This window comes from Ceratosolen solmsi, unplaced genomic scaffold (genome assembly GCF_000503995.2).
Source record: "Ceratosolen solmsi marchali unplaced genomic scaffold, CerSol_1.0 scaffold17, whole genome shotgun sequence".
NCBI lineage: Eukaryota > Metazoa > Arthropoda > Insecta > Hymenoptera > Agaonidae > Ceratosolen > Ceratosolen solmsi.
In genome coordinates this window covers 1,051,701-1,075,481 of record NW_011948445.1, presented here as the reverse complement: position 1 = coordinate 1,075,481, position 23,781 = coordinate 1,051,701, and the positions used below count along the sequence as shown (strand labels likewise).

Sequence of the window (23,781 nt, the reverse complement as noted above, 5' to 3'; positions counted from 1 at the left end):
ACAACTCTGATACATTAGGTTGTACTTGATCGTATAAGTTTTTATTATATTCGCTTTCAAACAAATTTTTATAAGATTCATTATGAAAGTTGGTATAATGTTCATTTTGATCATTATTTTCATATAAATTGGAATTATCTTTTTTAGAATATGCTGTTTTAGCTTCTTCGGTACAGGATTTATTATCTTCTGATTTTAGTTGCATGTTATACAGATTTTTATGGTTATCATGGGGAATAGTTACAGAAGCAGCCTGATCATATTGTTTGATATATGGTTCATCATGAGAGGATACCATTACATCTGTATATGTATTATCGTAATCATAATTTTCATTATTATAAATTTTCGATACATCTGGAATGACTGATTGATTATATATATCTGTTATAAATTGTTTACTATAGATTAAATGCTCATTATTTTTACACGAGGAATCTAAATATTCTTTCGGACATTTACCATCAAAACACTGATTTACATATTCATCTTTATTTTGTTCATTGTGACATTGCCGCGTAATGAAAGATTGAAACGGTCGTCGGATATTGTTTTGGTCATATGATAGAGTCTGCAGGCTATCATCCGTAATTATATTATGAGTATCTTCATGTTGATAAGTTGGTAAAGATTCACTGACTTTTAAATTACCACTTGGATTAGTATATGTTTTTTCAAAACCAGATTTAAATAAATGATGATACGGCGATTGGTAATCTGCATTGTGTGAAAACTTTTCGACTATTTTATGGGCATCTTGTACCTTCGATTCTAAATAAAGTGTATCATAGTTTATATGGGGCATTTGTGGTACATCATTCGTATTAGGCTGATAACTTGGAATATCATTAATGATATGCATCGCATTGCTAATACCACTAATACCATGTTGTAGGTTATCTTGACTGTAATACGCGTAATTGTAATCCTCATTATAACTTAACTTACTGCAACATGATTCCTTTAAAGAAGTTGTTGGTCGTGGTAGATATCTTGCAGGAGTAGATGGAAGTGATGTAGGTTTCTGCCCAATAATGCTACTACTCGACTTTGTTGGAGTTGGTGGTAATTTTTTTCCTGATCCTTCTAAACGCGAGAATGGATGTTGTTGAGGTTGTAAAAATTTTCGTTTACGTGTACTGCTGTCGCTAAAAAGTATATTTAATTTACATTTACAAATTAATTAAAACATTAACCCTATAATTTTATATATTATAAATCATACTATGTTTAATTAAATATATAAACAGTTTTAATTATCTTCGATAATTTAAATTAAATTTTTACGTAGTATTTTATAAGTAATCTTAGAAGTATGTATTCATGCATTACACAAATCAATTATAAATAAATAACTATCAGCTTTAGTATAATTACATGCTAAGAAATCTTTTCTCAATGCTATATTTAAAGATACCACAAATTTTATTTGTATAAACTCATTTTGCTTATAGTAGACATTAACATATTAATCATTCTCAAGTAGAAATAAAACATAAAAATTTATATTTGATATTTTTTATATCTTCTTAATTGTAGTCAAATAGTCTGCAATTTTTAAATCAATATTTAATTATAAACAAAATTATGTTTTTCGAAAATGAACAAAGTAAATTTTCTAAATATATTTAAGCTTTCATTTTTCAAATATATACAAAAATATAAATTAAATCATTAAAAATTTTTTTCATTATAATTACATAATGAATTAGATTCATTAATTATATATGTATTTATATGTTTAAGTTATATTAATAAAAATAAATAAAATATTCTTCTACTCAATGTATTTTTATCTGATTTTAGGAGTATTTTTATCTATAATACAAAATTTAAAAGTATAAATATCTACAATACAATAGAGGAAACAAAGAATTACAAAATTAATACATCTTTGCCAAATTTAATTAATTAATTTAATTATTAATGCATATAAAATTACGTTATATTTGTTTGAATGTAATAATAGAAAGTAGCATTATAGAAAACTTCGTTTCAAAAATGGATAACAATTGTTGTAATCGAGAACAGAAGATGGTGAGTAAGAAGTGCTTTGCCACCAGCAACTGGTTTAGGAATCAAAGAGCACTTAATCAACTTTTATGACATAACAGAAAAATGAAGTCAGAAAATTATATATTGAATATTAAATAAATTAGTTTTTAATAATTATTATTAAGTTACAAGCTATAAGTTTTTGCTATACAATTGATAATAATCGCAAATAACAAAATTCGGTTAGTTTTGTACATAAGTCACAAACACAAAGATTTAATGGATTATAAATCAATAAGTCAATGACTTTAATAAGAATTTGTTAATTATTGATATAATCGAATATCAGATTTATATAATTCAAACTAGGTTAAAAAATAGTCCAATTTAATTTCTTACCAAGTAAACTAATATAATTATAACTAATTAAACTTTTAAAAGTGGTTAAAATACTATTTTTTTTGTTAATAAACAGAATATTATTAAAGTACAAATGTAAAGTTTTAATTATTATCGTTCGAAGCAGTTATATAAATGTTTATAATATATTACATGTTGTGCTAAAATAATATACATTTTATCTGATAAGCCAGTTAAATCGAATCAGATTTAAATATCTCAAATCTGTATTATTGAAAATATGGATAAATATAAATTATAATGGTATATTGTTTATTGCAAATTCTTTTATACATTCTAAATAACTAATTATGAAGAAATTCTTCATGTATCAGTTTTAACAATAATCTTAAATTCAAAATTTAAATACAATCTATTATAAATAATGATATAGATTACTATTCCATTAAAACAGATAAATTACTGTTTTAATTCATTTTATTACATACATAATTCAAATTCGGTTAATACAATATAATAAACCTATTCCTTAAAATTCAAAAGTGTTTTTAAAAAATTACTGTTATTGTTATTGTTGTATACCATTAATGTTTTTTTACATTATAAAATTAGTAGTTAAACAAGAAAGTGGCACTACATGGAAAATTAAATACAAATTAAGTACATCAAAATCATTAAACAAGAAAATCATCAATGTATGTCCATTATCTAATATTTTTTAAAATGTTGAATAAAATTAGAATTCTTTAATACTATACTGTATTAAATTTTACATTTCAATTACATTAAAATTAAAAGATTACTCACTGAGTATTGAATACCTCCTTTAGTATTTTTTATTAGAAAGTTTTTACTATAAATTCTAAAGGTATATCATTTAGATTACAATTTGCGAGATTAGACCCGCAATTTATCAATTGAAACAACATATTATATCAGGAAGAAAAATAATTCACTAATTGTTATATTGATGATTTGTTAATTTTGTAGTCCATAGTTTATATAACCATTTTATAATGTGCAAAATTAGTAAAACCATTTATCATATCGATTATTGCTTGAAAAAATACATTAATAGACATATTTTCGGAATGAAAATTCTATATATATTAAATATTGTGTATGTATCATGAAAATATAAACTAATATGTCAAATTTACAGGAAAGCAATAGAAATGGAGCACGGCGATTTAAATGAAAATTATATGAAAACTTTACTTTTATATATAATTCTAGACTAAAATTTGAAGAAAATAACATAATGAAATTTTATGGTTTAAAAATATCGATGAAAAATAAATTTTTTGTATTCATTATATCTATCTTTGTTTTTGATAATATAATTTTTTATACTTTTTATACTTCAAAATAGTGAACAAATTTGAAAATATTTAATAGATAAAAATTCACTAATCCGTAAATATAATGAAACTATTTTTCGCTGATTTATATTGCTCAGTCGCAGACTATTTTAGTTTTTAACTATTTTAACTATTTCGATTATAAATCATGAAAATAGTAAATAAAACAGGTTGATGAATGGTTAAAATTATAATATTTATTAACTGTGTTTATTCAGTTCTAGCAATCCCTAATGTACTATAAGAAATTCAAGTGTTTAACTGAAAAAAATAATTTTTATATTTTTAGATCATATAAAATTACTATTATAATAAAAATAAATTTAAAAAAAATTCAGTATTAATGCGATAATTTATATTATTTACATACACTTATATTATCATATATGAACAAATTTGAAGCGCAGCACTAGTAGAAAACATAAAGTAAACCGAATTTTCGAAAAGTTTTGTGAAAAACTACAAAAAAATATTTAAGTCTATTATTAATCTTTATTAGCTTTTACCGAAATATACCTAATTGACAGAACATTCTTCAATAATGATTGACAATAAAAAGACAAAATATTGAAATATTGTTTCAAATTTTTATAAAAATATAGTAATTTTTTATGTAGCGATTAATAAATAATTGTTCTTAAATATCATAATAATTAAAAATCAAAATTTTATAGTTTCTTTATGACAGTTTGTAAATTAAAGCACGTTTTGAAATAATTCTGAATTCTGTGTTGCATCATATATTTATATGAAATACGTGAAAAACGTGAATCCATGCCTTCAAATATTTAATAAAAAGCAATAATTAAAATATATTTTTAATAATTATAAGCAAATTTTAATATAATTTAATGTATTTTAAGACTCAATCTGAATTACCTATATTCATAATCTTCTGACTCACAACTACATTGTCTTGCAATTGCTGGTCCATAATCAGGTCGGTGAATGTCAATACTAGAAAAAGGTCTTTCAGGCAGGATTTTTTTATTACTTTTGATTTCGTTATATAATTCCGAAAACCATCTTCCTCCACTATCCCACTGCCTATCTTCATTATCTGGACCATAGCTATGTTTTATATCAATATATTTATAATTATATTATTTCGTTTATTTGTAAAAATAAAATATTTTGAATGAATATTATATTTACTTTATAATAACTTCATAATAAATTTTTCATAAATAGATTTCAATTTAAAATTATATTATAGAACTGCTCTAAATGCCAGTGATCAATGCGTTGTTGCAAAATCAAATTGAAAAGTAATCAACTATTTTAAAAAATAATATAAAAAATAATTTTTTTATTGATGCAGTTTTCAATTTATTCTATTAAATGTAAACATGTTTGAATTAGCACATTTCATAATTAATTTTATTAACAAAAATAATGAGGGATATTTACAGTTTTACGTAGTCATAAAATAGGATTAAGTTTTAAAATCATTTAATATTGTAAATTAAATAGACAATCTAAATTATATTAAATTTAAAACAATACATAATAAAGTGATGAAATAAAGTCTATTAAACAAAGTCTTATTTTAATCTTCAGAATAATTTTATTTAATTTTAATTTTATTTTATTGATTCTATTTAACTACTATTATATATATTAGGATTTATATAAAATAAATACTTTTATAACCTTCTATTTATAAACAAATTATTATTATTTATTATGTATTTGTAGATAATTAATAAATTAATTTTCATTAATATTAATTTTTGGTTTATATAATTTAATTAATATTTTAATTATTTGTCAGTTAATTCCTGTACTTTTTAACGTTTCAATATCTAATAAATCTATTTAATGTTAAATTCCTGAATACGGTTTGCAATAATTATTTTGTCTTATAATTGTTTTCTTAGATAATATGTAATTTGTTAAAAAAATCAAATAAAGTAAATAAATAAATAAAACATCCATAAACTCTACAAATATCTGCAATATAATCACGTTACAGAAATGCATTTCTTTACATTTATTTCATTTAATTTATTTATTAATTATTATACTATGAACTCAATACCAACATGTGAACGTTAAGTAACTTCTTTCTATTTTATCAATATTGAACAATTTTAATGGTTACTTTTGTTTGGACAAATCTAAATTCATAACATACCATAGAAGGATATGGACTAATTATCTTTGGAAGTAGTGTAGAAGTTGGTATGAAGCAAAAGAAATACTGTAGTTCATTTAACTATATATATCCATGAACTAAATATATAAATTTGATCATTTTAATCAACAAAAAGATCATTTGTTCATAATAAAGTATAACATTTCTACCATTGTTAGAACCATACAACTACTTCCAATATAGATTAAATATTAATTCGGCTTTCATATTTACTTTGTGTAATTTTAGTTAGCGGTGAATTTATTTGAATTAATTTTACGTGAATAAAGTATCTATTTCAAATATATATTACTTAGTGTTTAAAAGCTATTTTTAAAAAAATATATACTTATAATTTTCATTTTCTATTTTTTAATTTCCAAAAATTTAAGAAAATATAATGCCTTTAAAATTTCATAATACTATATAAATATTTTATTTCTTATATTTTAAATAATACTAAAATAATTTGTACCAATATAATATTCTTAATATATATTTCAAGGCATAGATATAAAAGACTGACTACACATCATAGCAAGAAAAAAATGCTTTTGAAAATTGTGATAAATTTATAGAAAAAGCATTTGACCAAGCAAACCAAGCATGTAAAATTTGACTGTTTATTCAGTTTGGAAATCATTTGTGCATGCATTAAATTCTGTTTAACACATCGATTGTACTGGGAATTCGCTGATATTCTTTTAGGATTGGATTTTGTTATATTTTGGCTTGGAATTGTCACGTTTAATATTATAGTATTGACGTTCTTTTGTAGAATATTCAGATTGATGAATCTAATGTATTAATGTATTAATATTATGAAAAAATTTTTAATAAATTATTACATGTGATTTAAAACATTTGAACATTGAAGATAATAATTTGTATAAATATAATAAATTTGTTTTTTTTGTGAATGAGTTTTTTTGAAATTTTGCAAATGAATTTTTTTTGTTTATTAATTTAATAGTAATTTTCTGGTTTTTTAATCAATCCAATTAATGCAGATTTTGTATGATTTATCAACATATAACTTTATTTAGTATTCACAAGGTTCATTATCGTTTCCACATATATTCACTCTCAACTAGCTTTAACTGAATTTTATTTATTACACACCAGTCATATTTTATTTATTGCAATTGTTCAATAACCGAGTTCGATGAAATCTTGAATATGATCTTCGATCTTGTAATTCAATATGATATATGTGTTTGCATTATGTTTTTTTTTAAAATGATTTACTTCCCATTGTTATTGTAAGTTGATAGAATAGTAGGAGTAGGTAATTCACCAAATTTCCGTTATGGTAATGTTATTGGATGCCACATTAAAAAAGGTCTTCATTATTGACAATAAATTAATTCTGTTTTTGGTAATATCAACAGTAATTCAATATTATTGTTTATTTATAATTATTATTTATAATTTATAAAAATTTATAAACAATAATTAAAATAAATTAGTATTGATGCAATATGTCTTTGTGAATTGCTTTAGGCTGAAAATAGAAAGTGACTGAATATATAATATAGAAAAGCGATAAAGGAGACACAGATTTTCTACGAATATTAAAACATTTTTTAAAATATTCTCTTGACCAGAAAATATATCGTATTGTTTTGTATTTCTATCATTTTAAATGTTTAAATGATTTTTCATAAGAACATCAGCATAGTCGATTTTGAAAGTATATTATAATTGTATTGTAATAAAACAATAAGCCTTGTTTCGATTAACAATAATTTTGATAAACAAACGTAGTATGCTTCTTTGTAAAAAATTATTTGTCATTATGTCTTATAATTATTATGCATGATTACTACAAATTTCGTAACTATATAACTATATTTATTATTTATTTATATAATTTAAAGATTCATTTCCATAATTAATATTTTTTACTACTACTGATTTTAAACATACATGTAAAATATATGTTAATATATATACAAAAAATTCACATCAATTTATAATTAGAGATAAATAAATTATAAATTACATTCAGTATATTTTTTGTTGCATGATTTTATATGATATGATCAAATCAAGCCCTTTAAAAATGCATTGATGATTAAAGGAAAGTTATTAAGAAGTTAGTATATATAAATTATATTTCCTTTTTCTATAGTAATTCAAAAGTTGAAAATAGTAAGATTAAAAAATTTTTTTAGGTTATTTATAATATTAATCAATCAATTATCAATAAAATATAGATATTTTAATTCTGGTTTTAAATAATGATAGACAAAAATGAAAATATTTATTTTATTGTCATCAAACTATTTGTATATTTATACACTCACTACAAGCATTGATATCTTCAAACACTCTAGAGTATATTTATATAGTATATATATAGTGATACTTCTTTTTCATTTTAAATACGAACTGTTATAATTTGATTAAAATAATCTCTAAGAATGCTAGTAAGGAAATTACAATACCGAATAGCTTCTAAGTATATTGTAATGTAAAATATTTGTTTATTGTACAATGCGAATACCTACTATAATTTCGTGACTTTATTATTCGTGAAAAATGTATATTTATTGTTAATCAAATAAAAAAATTATTAAAGTTTTAGTTTGAGTTAAAATTATTTATTTTTTAAAATATTGACTTACCGTTCATCTTGATAAGTACATCCTTCAATATAGTCATGATATATATTATCTCTATGGTAATTATTGTGATCCAGATATTTTTGATTAAATTTTCTGGTTCTAGTATCACAAATATAATTATCAAAATGTAAGTGATCATCGTATAATGTTCTCTGTTTTTCTAAAGATGGCGTACTTCGTGAATCTGTACATAATTACGATTATCGTATATTAAAATAAAAATTTTTTATGAATGCATATTAATAATAAATCAAATTGAAAAAAATTTCAAAATAAAATTTATAACCATATTTTCTTTATTATAATTTATAGTATAAGCCTATAAATAAGAGACGTCTAATTAAAATTATTTATAAAAATTTAAAGAAAGATAATTGCTTGCATCATCTTATTTTTTCAATTATAATGCTGTTTTTAAAAAAATGCGTATTGAAATCAAATTTCTATAAAAAGAACAGTTTAGTAATGTAAATTCAATTTCCTATTAACTTTTGTAAAGATATACTATCTTGTAAATATCAATTTTATTATTTTGAGAAATATAGTATCATAAATTTAATAATATTTTTAAAAGTTCTTAAACTAAAAGTTTTTCTTATTTAGTTTGTAGTAATAGTTTGGGTCCTACTACTTTTAAAATTTATAATCAATTTTATATATCTAATTACTTTTTTACATACCCAACGCTTAATAGCTTAAAAAAAGAACTTTATTATATAAAATATGAACCGAGACATTTATGTTCAGAAATGTAGCAGAGTATTAATGGATTAATGGAATTTACCTCGCTTTACATATAGTTTTATTCCTACTATTTACACAAATTGATTGAATAATATTTATATGCTTATTTATATGTATAAAAAAGTATTAAAGAACCCAAGTATATAATAAGTATTCTCTTTAATATTGCTCCTTATTTACATTTTGAAATAATTTTTTATTTTTATTATCATTTTATTATTTATCATTTAAAAATCATATTCCCGTTTAGTCTAATTTCGGATTTTTATATTTTACTTTATTGGTTTTTCCATATTGTTACTGTAATGACAAATTAATAGATTTCGAACTCAAACGTTATATTTGTCTAGATTTTTATGTACGACAGTATTACACAAGCTATGCATTATGATCTACTCAAATGGTATTAAGAGCTTTTAGGACAAAAGTAGTTTTCATATAAGCTACTATGTATTTTCCTGATTATTCAGTAAAGTCAATATAGATTTTAGTACTAAACTTTCCTAAAAAAAATTTGTGCAACAGAAAAAAAGCAAAAAAGTTCTCGCAAATTAAAATTAAACTAGTCGACTGATTACTCTAATGATTATTAATAAAATAACAGTTATTAAGTCACGCATATTGAAATTATATGCTAATTTTTTAAGTAAACTCAATTGGCCTAAAAAAAAATGTTCGACAATAACGTGTATCGCATTCAAGAGGGAATAATAAAAGTTGTAATAATATTATATTATGAAAAAGATATGCGTTATGAAAAGAGAAACAAAAATTATATTTTTTCAACTGTAGATAATAATAGGTTTAAAAAGGATTTATCATATTTAAAAATTAATATTATCTTTAAGTTAACAAAATAATAATAAATATTATTGGCTATCTATAACTGCTTACATAATTAATTGTATTTAATATACAAGATATAGGATATGCTATAATACCTTTTATAAAATGTATATTTTTCTAATTCTCACATAAAGAATAATGTTTTAGAAATTAAGTAATCGATATTTTGTTTCTATAACATTAATTGTAATAATAGCTATTAATAATTTAATGCGCACCTGTTTTTCGAATACTTTTAATTGCCATATTAGGAGAATTTTGTATATCGTTGTAAATTCTCGTATTATTGATTTTCAATACTTGATAGTTATAATGATCATTATAACAATCTTCTTCTCTGAAAAAAACACATATCATTTTGAAAATATAAATATAAACACCATTTTTATCAGCTTTAGTGATATATATATATATATATAAATATTAATATAAATTATTCTTAAAAATAATTTATTAGAATAATCTTCTAAAATAAATGAAATAATTATAATTGCTACTAAATCATAATTTTGTATAAGTAAGTGAATAGTTGAAAAATGTTCATATTTCAGACTTTTTAAATAAAATTCCTTATAAATATCTATTAATAAAAAAATATTGATGTAAAAAATTAGATACATAAAAAATTTAATTCGCCATAATTAGATTTTATTTATCAACACATATATTAATACATACATATATTGTTATCAATATATATATAATTAAATATTAATATAGGCAAGATCAATGCGTTACCGTTAACCTTTTTATGGCAATATGTTTAATGTTTAATGTTTAATATTTATTGTTACAGTATTCTTCAATTTTTCAAAACTTGAGTTAAATCATAATTATTTCATATACACGTAAAAAATCTTTGTAATCAAAAGGATATTATCAAGGCACAAAATGTATTAAATCATAGTTTTGAACTAATTAATCTGTTAATAAAATATTTACAGACCCCAGTAATAGATGTACATTCATGTGTTTCATTTTACGTTTTTTATAATAAAAATTAAGATTATTTTATTTAAACTGTATGTTTATAATTTTTTTCTATTTAATATAGCAATATGCTAAATTGTCATCAAGCATTTTATTTTTTAGATGAATTAACAACTTGTATTATCTTACGTTTATTATGAGCTATTGAATTTAGTCCTAAAATTAAGTTAATATAGATAGAAATTATTTGTATTCACTTAAGGATTCCTTCATTTTTAATTAATTAATTATCTTTACTTTTAAACTTACACTGTTATTAACATTCAATTTTTTTAATTTTGCAGATTGGAATTTTAATGTTCTGCTGAATCTGTTGTTATTACAAATAGTTGTATAAAAAATACATGGTTTTATCTTAACTGCTGATCTTTCTTATTTTTATTTAATCTTTTTTTGAATATACTGTATATGTAGGTTTGAAAATTTTTTATTTTCACTATGTTATAGCATAACTTTATAAAATTTACTTTTCTTATATTAATTTCAGAATGACTTATTTATAATCCTACTTATATCTATTTATATGTTCTTTATCTTAAAGTTATTTACTTAAATTTTTTATTATTTTCAAAATCTTCAGGAATCTTCAAAAGAATAAGTAAAAGAAAAAAAAATAGATAAGAATAAGTAAGAAACTATTTAAAATTATGCTGTCTTTATTTTAAATAATAATTATAATAATAATAATTATTATAATTATAATTATAATAATAATCTTTATTTTAAATAATAATATTTATTTTAATATTATAAATAGCTCAGGTTTATTTTGTTATTTAATCTTATTTGATTAATTTAAATAACGAAATATGTTATATTACTTTGTAAATTATTCATTGAATACAAAAAATCTAGTATCTAGTAAAACATTATTACAATTCAATGATTTAGTTTTTAACTTTGTAATTTTCTGTGACCGTTATTTTTATATCAAGATATCTATTTTTCTATTTATCTGTTTGAAGGTAATATTTATTTATTATTTAGAAACTTATTTATTAAAACGTATTTATATTAAAACATATATGTATCAAAAGATATTTGAATTAAAAATAAAAGTAAACATATATTATAATGAAATACATCATTTAGACACTGGAAAATAAATAATACTACATAGGATTCTGTACTTCTAATATGTACCAAATTTAATGACCTATCCATATCAACTTTCATGTTATGTTGGAGCCCGTAATTTACTATTGATAAGTCTCTTTTTCTGATATAAATTATCATCTATATGCTTTTAGAATATCTGTTTATGAATAAGTAATATATTCAAAATGAATACACATTAATTTAGATTATAAAAAGTATTTTTTAATAGAGAATACAATTAATAGTTTTATATGATTTCTGTAATTTATGTTAAAGAATTAATAAATTATTGATAAGGTCATGTAAAATTTAGTAAAATTAATAACACGATATTTCAAGTATTTCATTTTTTGAAATCTTATTGTATATATAATTTATACATATAACACCAATGTTTATTATAATGAGCTTTATTTTGCTTTATATACAAAAATCAAATAAATATAATTACTTAAAAGTAAGTATATATTATATTTAATTTTAGAAATGTCTGTATGAACATATATAATCTATATAATAAGTAATTATTATATAAACAATGTTTTAATTATTACTTATGGTGTAATTTATTTTAACTTAAAATTTATAAATTTATTAAATTATTAACATTAATATAAAATCATGAGTATATATATTAAGGTTACTTATGTTAATATAAAGAATCAGTATATATTGATGTAATTACTTTGGTCAGGTCAAATATATATAATAGTAATCTTTATAAACTGAAAAAATAATATTGAAACAGTGCTATAAAATATTCAAAATGTAATTTGCCATTATAACATATTTCACAGTAATATTTTTTTAATCTATAATTCACTATTATAAACTTAATACAGAAAATTTTTAAATTTTGTCTTTAAAAAAGGAAAAAAAAGAAAATAATGAAGCACATGAATATTTCAGAAGAAATACGTAAATAATTTGAAAGTCTACAAATAAGATAATCTAAAAAAGTAAATAAATAATTATAATAAAAATATTATGGCGACTTTTTAAATTTTATATAAAAGATATAAACAATCATTATTTGTTATTAATAACAGTGAGTTTACATTATATTATATACATATATAATGATTAAATAATGTTTAAAAAAGTATTCATTTTTAAATTCAAACTATTTACCTGTATTCTTTATAGTACTTTGGTCTGCTATTATAAAATAGTGGTTCAGAAGACTCTCCACTATAATTCATATATCTTTGACAACTATCATCGCCAGGATAAGGCTCATTATACCGTAGTCCTTTAGCTGAATAGTCGCTGAAAATTGCTGGAGTTAAACTACTTGCTACATTTGTCGGTACCTTAATCAACGAGAAAAAAGTTTATGTATTTACAAATCATATAAGTGAATACACAACTTACCTGTTGATCGTCTCGATCATAACTATTTTCTCTAGATGTTTCCAAAGAACTCTGTGGTGTTTCCAATTGAGTCGCAGCTGTACAAAATTGTGATATCGAACTGTTAGCTCCTTGTCCATCAACAGGATAATTAAAGTCCGATGTATAATCTGAATCTTCTGAATATCCAGCTATTGATTTAGAAATTAAAATTAATATTAATTTTAAAACTTTTGTACAAGATCCAGTTTATAAAAAAATAATTTTACATGTACTTAATTTGCAATAATGAAAAAAAAAATAATAGTAAGTTTTTGAGCATAAATTTAATTAAAGTCAAGAAATTTGTAATAAAGACACTCACTTCTTCAAAATATTTAACAATAATGTATCCATATACCTTATATTAAAAATATGTCAGAAAGGATTTGAATTTTTATATTATTTAATTATATTAGTTTTCTACATTTAAAACTTAAAATTTTAATATTTTCTCTTTATAATTCTATATCTATTTAAATAATTTTAATAATTATTTAAATATTATAAAACTATAATTTTTAAATACATGGATCGAATATATTATTTAAAACAAATATAACTGTTCTGAAAATTATCCAGATTTCTGTTGCTGGCTGTTTAACACATGGGCATTCCCAAACATAATATTATAAGAACAGATCCTAATGGATATCCTTGAATAGATATACATTTATTCATTTTATTATGTAAAATAAAATTAAGAATAATTTTCAAAGTAAATTTTTTACAAATTTTAAATCTTTTTGATGAATATAACAGAATTAAGTATTTTGAAATTTAAAAAGCAGTGTTTAGAATTCCAGTCATCCGGTGGTCGAAGGACCAGGATGATTAGGTTAGACTATGGCCATCAGTTGCCTGGTGGGAGAAAAAGTGCGGGCAAGTGGAAGGGATAGCGGATTAATTCAATATTTAACACATTTGCTTTTCGTGTTGTTTATTGCTTTTTACTTTACAAACTACACAATACTGATTCTAAGTTGGTCATGAGAATCGTTGAGATCTTGTAGTTCCGTGGTGGTTGCTACGTGGCGTTAATATACATTACAGGCAGAGGTAGGCGGTCGTAATCTCTGGATTCTTTTGACGTAGTATGCTTAGTGGTAAATTATAATACTGAGAAGAGGTCGCAAATATCTGGTACTTCTTCGTGTAGTGATACGTGATAGTAATTTGTTAAGATAACTTACTGGAGAGCCCTTGTTAGCCTTGTAATAGACGCACTATTCTTGGAAAAGCTTTGTTGGCCTTTCGTTACTTCTGTATAAGATGCTAGTGATACTCACATCGATGCAGTTGCCTTGCCTGATTTTGTGATCAATGCTTTGATATTGCGCTTCTTGTAGTTGTGTATGTTCTTGTAATGCAGTCAGCACCTTTGACTACTTGTTAATTGTTGCACACTTGAGAATTGAACATGTATTACTTATAATGGCTTCACTGTTTTAGCATTTCCAATTGACTAGGTTATATCTGTAAATTTTGGCTGAATGGCTTAATTACAATGAGCGCCTACAAGCCTGTTGAATACGGACGCAAAACTGAAGGAGTAATCCATGGCAGCTCTGCTGAGAGGTAGCGATTGTTCCATGACGGTCCTGCTAAGACAGACCATGATCCGTGCTATGGCCTCTTCATTGAGAGGTTCACTGAGAGAGCGAGGCTCGTTGCGTTCTTACTTTACATATCTACGCGACAGTTTTGTTAGCTGTCACTGCATAGGTGTTCCTATGTAGATACTAGACCAACTTGCAGACGTTCCAGAATTTAGCTTTAGAAGTTTCGAGAACTCTGAGAAACCAAAGCATTAGCCAGATTGGAGAATTGCAACCGACGTTGTTATGCAAAGACCAGATAAACATTGTAGAACGTTCAAAAGCAAGACTTTGGAATATTCGAGACTACTCGGAATCAAAGGCCTTGGAAAGTGCTCTAATCCTGAACACAGAGGGATAAAAAAGAAAGCAGGACAGAAACTAATAATATAAAATTATCCTACAAAAATATAATAGGTATAAAAAAAAAATGCAAATCATTTTAAAACTATTTATTTATTAAACCATTAATTTCTATTTTACTTTTTGTATTAGAAAGGCATTTTTTTTTTTATTGAAAATTTATAGACAGGAAAGAAATTTTAATGTTAAAATAAAATAAATTTCATTTAAATATATATAAAAAAATCTATTCTAAACTAATTTGTCCAAAGTTGAATAATTTTATATTGAATAAAATTTTTAATGGATTGATAATAAAAAACTATAAGTAACTTACAATGAGCAATGTTGTACATCAACTGTCGATGTCCTTGTTCAGATCCTATTTCATTATCCACTGTGCTATTTAGCATCTCTAGTTTCTGTTGCAGATCAATCGCATTTGTATTTTGTGCATCTGTTTAATGAAATGAAATTTATTTGAAGAAAAATTAAAATTATATATAATTTAATAAATTATACATAATCATATAAATATAAGCAAATGAATAATATAAATACTAAGATATATACTATTTGGAAGTATGTAAATCAAACTTAAGGAAGAAAAAATTGTTCCCATTTCATTTTCTGAATTAAAGCATTTTACTTTATTTCCCTTTTTGAATTAAATTGTTTTATAATTTTATACATGCATTTTGCTTTTAAATATTATAATGAATTTATATAATGAATTAAAATAATATTTAAATATTATTTATGATGCTAAAGTTTTAAATTTATATTTTTATCATAACTACCTTATTAATAACATTAACTAAATAAAATTTAAAATAAATGATATTAACCTTAATTATTATTTTTATTATCTTTTTAAATATTATAATTTTGCAAAATCTTAAATAAATTATAAGTTTTTCAATGCACTCAATTATCTTTCTTAAAGTGACAAATTTTGCATACGTATTTTCTTCAAGTTTAAACTTACTGAAACATTTAATAGAATCTAATTGCATGCTTATTCTTATTGATATTTATTACTTCATTTTATAAAACATATACAATTTTTTGAACTTGGAGAATGAGCATTTGCAATATTTATAAAGGTTCTTGACTCTTGTTACATCAAGAACATTTTTCATTTATGGAATGCTGTTATGGTATTTTACAATAAATTTTTTGAATTTCTATAAGTTGCTTCAATACAAATTCATTGTAATTAAAACTTTCCATTTGTTTTTCAGATTATATTGTTCAATAACATATTTTTAATATCTTTTTCTTGTTTCATATTTTGTGATTAAATAATTTTTTAAATTTTATTATGTTTCTTATATTTATTTTGAAATTTAATATATAGTATCTACTGAATTATATTATGCTTATAAATTTAATACATTCAATCTATCATTTGTATGCATTTCATGATATTAAATGAGTGCATATTTAATTTACTACACCTTTTATAAGAATAAATATAATTTTCAGTTTTCGAACTTCGATAGATTAACAATAAGGACATAAATATTATATTATTAATACTGTCTATATGTACTGTCATATAAAGTATGATACAAGTATATATTACTTATACTTAAAAGGTAGAATGAAGATCTAAGAGAATTTAGTAATTAGTGTTTATGAAATAAAATAAAAATTTTACAATTTACCAATTTCTTATAAAAACGAATTTTTTTTATAAAAACCGTATATTGTCCATTTACGTCATACACAGCTTGCTAAAAATTACATTATAATGTGAGATACATAATACATAATCATGAAAAATAATCAGATAAATTAGATATTATTAACATTTTTCCATAGAATTAATTGTCATAAATTTATTACTTTTTTTCACATTCAAATATGTAGTTCAAGTTCCCTTCTTTTATACAACTTTTATGGGTCTTTACATATTAGGCTACTAAATAGAGGCATTTTTCAAATTCATAGAATTTCTCATTTACATTATTAATGTAATTGTTTGACCTATTATATATTTCAATTAAAAAGTTAAAATTAACACAAAATTTAGTACTTATCTATTTAAACCATCTTCCATTTTAGAATAAAATTTTCAGAACTATAGAATTTAAAATTTAGCCTAGAATAAGCAGCCGTATATGTTTTATTTTATCCTTTACAATTATATATGTGTAAAATTCATAAATATGAATTCTGTATTGTATATAAATTCTGAAATATCAATAAGATTAAATTTCAAGATATTTTTTATTCCTGTAAACTAGTTAGGAAAAAATCAAATTTGATTTAACTTCAAATATGTGATCATTAATATATTTATCATAATTAGCATTGTTATCTTCAATTTTTATGAATCATCTACAGGTAAAAAATTAAAAAATACATACAGATTATTGAAGTCGTAAATTTATATTTTGTGTTGACATTGTGTTGTATGTTCAATATGAACGTTGTTACAAAAACAAATACTATATGTAATTACTTGATCAATTATTTTGTAAAATGTTTTATTTAAAAAATCAATCTTGAATAAAAATTAAAAAAACTAAAAGAAAAATAATTTTTCTGAAATATTCAATATTATTTGTAAATAGAACTTCTCTCTCCCTTTTTCTCTCCCTTTCTATCCATATTACATATTTATATCTTTTTCCTTGTGGGACAATATCTAGACTATAAATTTACAAACTGGTACATAAAAATATTTAAATGTCAATAATAATATATAATATAAATTAGTAAATAATAATATATAAAATATATAATATCTAAACGAAAAAAATATAAATAACTATAAACAATTAAATTTAAAAAGTATAAATAATAAAATTGTAGATTAAGATAAAATTATATTTATATGAATTTTTTGCTCACCAAATGGCAGTTCAAACCTGCAATCTATTAGAAGAGTATGTCCAGTAGGAGTTTTAGTGCCTACTACTTCCCCACCTTTCATTTCTAGCTCTGAATCCAAACTGACCCATTCTCCAAAACCATTCTATAAATAAAAATGTATATTATTTTGTTATAAAACAAAATATCCCAACTTTCATTATTAAGTAATTAACAATATTTAAAATTTTTAATGAGTTAAATTTTTAATGAATGTATAAAAATAATTATTCACTTTATATTGTAACACACTTTATAATTAATCATAATTAATTGTATTTAGCAAAAAATATTTATGATTTATTAAAAAACAAAATTTCATATATTTATAGTTCAACAAATTTAAAGTTTATTTTATATATTATTTCTTGAGATAAATAATACAATGTAGTAATTAAATTAGTAAGATTCAAGCTAACTTAATCAATTATGACTATATAATTTATTCATAATTTAAATATAATTTTCAGTAATAAAAATAATACAAAGTGATCAAATTCATATGTAATTCATAATTCCATTCTATTTAGACAAAACAAACTTGGAAAATATATGCAAGAGTTCAATAATTTATACACAATCACAAAGTTGTAAGAATCATGTAATGTACACTTGTATTAGATGATAGAGAGATACGATTAGATTATAATTCAGTGAAAAGGGTATGTTGTGAGGTATAACAAATAATTATAATGGAAGTATTTCATTAGTTTCTAAAGCAACAGTGAATAAGTAATAAAATTATTAATATTATTTGGATTTGTAACATACTCTACTCTTTCTTATTACAAACAGAAATAATAGCACTATTTCATATTCTCAAAAACATCATATTTTTCAAATGATTAAATAAAAAATTAATTATTATTGGTGATTCATATAAATATATCGATTGACATATCCTTGCTTAGTAATGAATGTCAAGTTCAAGTTTTTTTCAATATTAAAAACAAGTCATGTTATACAATCAAATATATGTATTTTTACAGTTTATAAGTTAATTTATCAACAATACAGATTAACGTATTATTCAAATATTTTATTATATAGATCTTCATTATTTTTTAAATCTATTGTATTAGTTCAAATAATGTAAATATATGACTCAGTCAAAGTTATTTAATAAAGAAATAGTTTTAAAAAACAATTATAATTAATAAATTTATTATAATTTTAATCATTGATATTCTTTTATATTATTGAGTAATAAAATTTCAGAGAACTATTAATTTAATTGCTAAATTATCAGTTTTAAATAAAAATAAGAAATGTTGTAATGAAAAATCGCTAGTCTGTTTTAAAAAATAACAAATAAAATATTTTTTTAAGAGAAGAAAATGATTTAGGTAATATACAATTGAAAATTCATAATTTCAAAAATTGTTTTACATATAATTTTAATAAATAATTTATGTATAGAGCATAGATTTGTAAATGGATATACTTTAAGGAGTTCAATAATCGAAATTTCAAATAATGAACAATAGTTTAAATTATAAGTAATGTATAATTTTATTTTATAATGATAATAAAAAATCAAAATTCTAGTAAAATTGACTTTTATCAACTGTTATGTATCTCTTATATTTTCAAATTTCAAATTAGAATTTCATTAATATAAAATTTATTTGAAAATTTATAATAACCACTATTTTAAATACATAAATTTTTCATTTAAGCGAATTTTGCATTTATATAAATTAGTCAACCAACGAAATTTTCAAATTATTTAGAGATACATTTCTTTATATATGAAAAAAGTTAAATACAAATACATAAAATGTTATGCATAATATAATAAACAGTGAAAATACTTTTTCCATTTTAATATTTTATTTTAGCATTATTTTTAATATTTATGATTATATCATTTTGTATCTTATAATTATATCGTAAAAATAGACTTTGCTTATAATGTATATTAATCTTTTAGGAAAATATCAGTTTTCCCAACAGAAATTTCTGACACTTCGAAACAAGTATGTATAAAGTTGAAAATGTTTAAATTAAATGTACCATAAATTAATATATTAAAATAAAATATATCAATATATTAAAATATAATAAATTAATATTTAATAATATAGTCTAATATATATTAATTATACTAAGAGTTTGTAAAATCTGTTTAGTTGTTACCTCGTTTGAATATGGTATTGCGGGTAATAAAAGGTAGTAATAACCTAAAGCGCGATCCCATAGTATCCCTTTACACCAAACTTCTACCAGCAGTCCAATGTTGATTTCATTCGTTTCACTGAAATTTTGATATGCTGATAAGATGTTTGCATAACTTTTGTTTTTAATAATTTTTAATAATATATTATAATCATTAAATTTTAAATAAAAAAATATAATGAATTTTATATCCATTACCTTAAAACAAATAAGATAATCTGATTTCTTAAAAATATGTTTAGTATGTATTATAAATTCAATTATAAAAATTAACATCTTTGGTGAATTTTTATTCTTTTATACTTTTTATATTTTTAATAGTTGAAGGAGAAGATAGAATTTTGTAGTATTGCTAATCCATTACAAACAATAATAAATACACTGTCTGGGATCAGACTAAAAACCTTATGATGGTGGGTGGAGGCTTGCTGGCAAGTGGAAGGGGCAATGCAATTATTCAATACTGTCCTTTGTGTTTGTAGTCGTTACTTTTATTAATGTAATAAGTAATGAGTAGTTAATAATCTATTAATTATTATAATGAGTGTATGATATAGTGAATATATTAGTGTTTCTTCAGTAGTAGCGGTGACGATGAGTCTGTGCGTGTATTCTTGATGGCCTGAAGTATGATTCCCCTTCTTTTTGGGTTTAGTCGTCGTGGTGGTAGGGGAAGCAAGTTAGTGCCGTCTTGGTAGCCGGCGTAGGGTGAGCTGTAGTGTACGAAGTGGTGGGAGAATGTCCGTATGACGTCACAGCTTGTGTATGTGAGCTCCAAGGTAGTGGTGGTGTTGGTGCACGTTCATGTACTCGATGCGAGCGTAACTCGCGGTGTATAGGTAAAGGTAAGAAATAGCTTCGACGTTACTTACATGCGGGCGTAAATCGCTTGTAAGGTCCTATGCAGAATGAGAGTCGGCGTTACTTGCACGTGGTGGTGGGAGCTGTTTGATGTGCTAGCAGAGTGGCGATCGCGTGGTGAGGTAATATGCAAGAACGTGAGCCAGTGTTACTTGCATGCAGTCGAGAACTGTGTGATGTGCTAGCAGAGTTGCGATCCTGTCGTGCTGGGTGCTTGTACTAGAAGGCTGGATCGCGGCGCGTGCAGCTCCTTAAATATTCTCGGACAAATTCGATGCGCCGTTAGCGCATCGGTGGATGTTACCATGCCGCTATTTTGTGTGACGTCAATTACGCCTAGCTTTTTGGGGGTTCATTTGTTAATATTTCTCGGAATAATATTCGTATGTTCGAGTTTTTCGGTTAGAAGCATTGGTTAAGTCCGTTGGCCAATGTTTACCAAACAATGCTTCGCGCGCTCATACCTCTCCCACTTTGTATTCCGCTTAAAACTGTTGTAATCCGTAACATTCCGCTCGCCATCATCAATTCATTGATGATTAAAATCCGTGTCTTCTGTGGGAACTGGTAGAACTGCAAAAATGTGTATTGGTCGCTTGATTGTCGAAGAGGCAGTTTTTAATGTCACCACTCTGCTCAATCCATCCCTTGCAGGGTGCAATTCTAACACTCTGCCGAGAGGCCATTTGCATGCAGGTAGTCTTTGGTCTGTGATGAGGACTAGTGATCCGACCTTGATAGCATAGTTTGGATGATGCCACTTGGATGTCGAAAGGTACTGTTGCAGGTAATGTTTTGTCCATTGCCTCCAGAACTGTTGGACTCGTTGTTATATGCTTTGCCACTTTGAATGCATTAATAAATTTGAGTCATTTGCTGATGGATCTGGTAGAGTATTAAGGGGTCCTCCAATGAGAAAGTGCTCTGGTGTAAGGGCTGAACAATCATCAGGGTTGTCAGTTAATGATTGTAATGGACGTGAATTCAGGATGGTCTCTATCTGGGTTAATAGCGTTATGATTTCTTCAATGGTAAATGATGTGTCTCTTGTCGATCGATTGATATGGAATTTGATAGATTTAACTGCAACTTCCGGTCTGTACTCGATGCGAGCGTAACTCGCGGTGTATAGGTAAAGGTAAGAAATAGCTTCGACGTTACTTACATGCGGGCGTAAATCGCTTGTAAGGTCCTATGCAGAATGAGAGTCGGCGTTACTTGCACGTGGTGGTGGGAGCTGTTTGATGTGCTAGCAGAGTGGCGATCGCGTGGTGAGGTAATATGCAAGAACGTGAGCCAGTGTTACTTGCATGCAGTCGAGAACTGTGTGATGTGCTAGCAGAGTTGCGATCCTGTCGTGCTGGGTGCTTGTACTAGAAGGCTGGATCGCGGCGCGTGCAGCTCCTTAAATATTCTCGGACAAATTCGATGCGCCGTTAGCGCATCGGTGGATGTTACCATGCCGCTATTTTGTGTGACGTCAATTACGCCTAGCTTTTTGGGGGTTCATTTGTTAATATTTCTCGGAATAATATTCGTATGTTCGAGTTTTTCGGTTAGAAGCATTGGTTAAGTCCGTTGGCCAATGTTTACCAAACAATGCTTCGCGCGCTCATACCTCTCCCACTTTGTATTCCGCTTAAAACTGTTGTAATCCGTAACATTCCGCTCGCCATCATCAATTCATTGATGATTAAAATCCGTGTCTTCTGTGGGAACTGGTAGAACTGCAAAAATGTGTATTGGTCGCTTGATTGTCGAAGAGGCAGTTTTTAATGTCACCACTCTGCTCAATCCATCCCTTGCAGGGTGCAATTCTAACACTCTGCCGAGAGGCCATTTGCATGCAGGTAGTCTTTGGTCTGTGATGAGGACTAGTGATCCGACCTTGATAGCATAGTTTGGATGATGCCACTTGGATGTCGAAAGGTACTGTTGCAGGTAATGTTTTGTCCATTGCCTCCAGAACTGTTGGACTCGTTGTTATATGCTTTGCCACTTTGAATGCATTAATAAATTTGAGTCATTTGCTGATGGATCTGGTAGAGTATTAAGGGGTCCTCCAATGAGAAAGTGCTCTGGTGTAAGGGCTGAACAATCATCAGGGTTGTCAGTTAATGATTGTAATGGACGTGAATTCAGGATGGTCTCTATCTGGGTTAATAGCGTTATGATTTCTTCAATGGTAAATGATGTGTCTCTTGTCGATCGATTGATATGGAATTTGATAGATTTAACTGCAACTTCCGGTCGGCTGTCAGTGAAGATCGTTGGTTTGCCGAATCGGAGTGGAATGAGGAGAGCCGTTGGATGGTTATTCGTGGAACGGTAGTGAGGCGTAGTGGCTCGATCGATCCGTAGCCGATCCC

At 24.3% G+C, this 23,781-nt stretch overlaps 2 protein-coding genes across 2 annotated transcripts in view; both read right to left on the bottom strand.

Moving 5' to 3' along the window:
- Nucleotides 1-297: 297 nt before the first annotated feature.
- Nucleotides 298-9,613, bottom strand: LOC105366154 (uncharacterized). Its single transcript, XM_011504483.1, has 5 exons — nt 9,601-9,613; nt 8,484-8,667; nt 4,596-4,787; nt 356-1,148; nt 298-303 (listed from the first exon to the last, which is right to left on the bottom strand). The coding sequence occupies exons 1-5, from the start codon at nt 9,611-9,613 to the stop codon at nt 298-300; spliced, it is 1,188 nt and encodes a 395-aa protein (XP_011502785.1).
- Nucleotides 9,614-10,280: 667 nt separating this feature from the next.
- The window catches only part of LOC105366153 (phorbol ester/diacylglycerol-binding protein unc-13-like), a 30,049-nt gene continuing 16,548 nt past the window's right edge, over nt 10,281-23,781 (bottom strand). The window contains exons 4-9 of the mRNA XM_011504481.1: nt 20,513-20,630; nt 18,356-18,479; nt 15,831-15,950; nt 13,536-13,705; nt 13,293-13,474; nt 10,281-10,410 (exon numbers count right to left, since the gene is read on the bottom strand). Coding sequence (XP_011502783.1) covers nt 10,281-10,410; nt 13,293-13,474; nt 13,536-13,705; nt 15,831-15,950; nt 18,356-18,479; nt 20,513-20,630 — 844 coding nt within the window. The remainder of the gene's footprint in view (nt 10,411-13,292; nt 13,475-13,535; nt 13,706-15,830; nt 15,951-18,355; nt 18,480-20,512; nt 20,631-23,781) is intronic.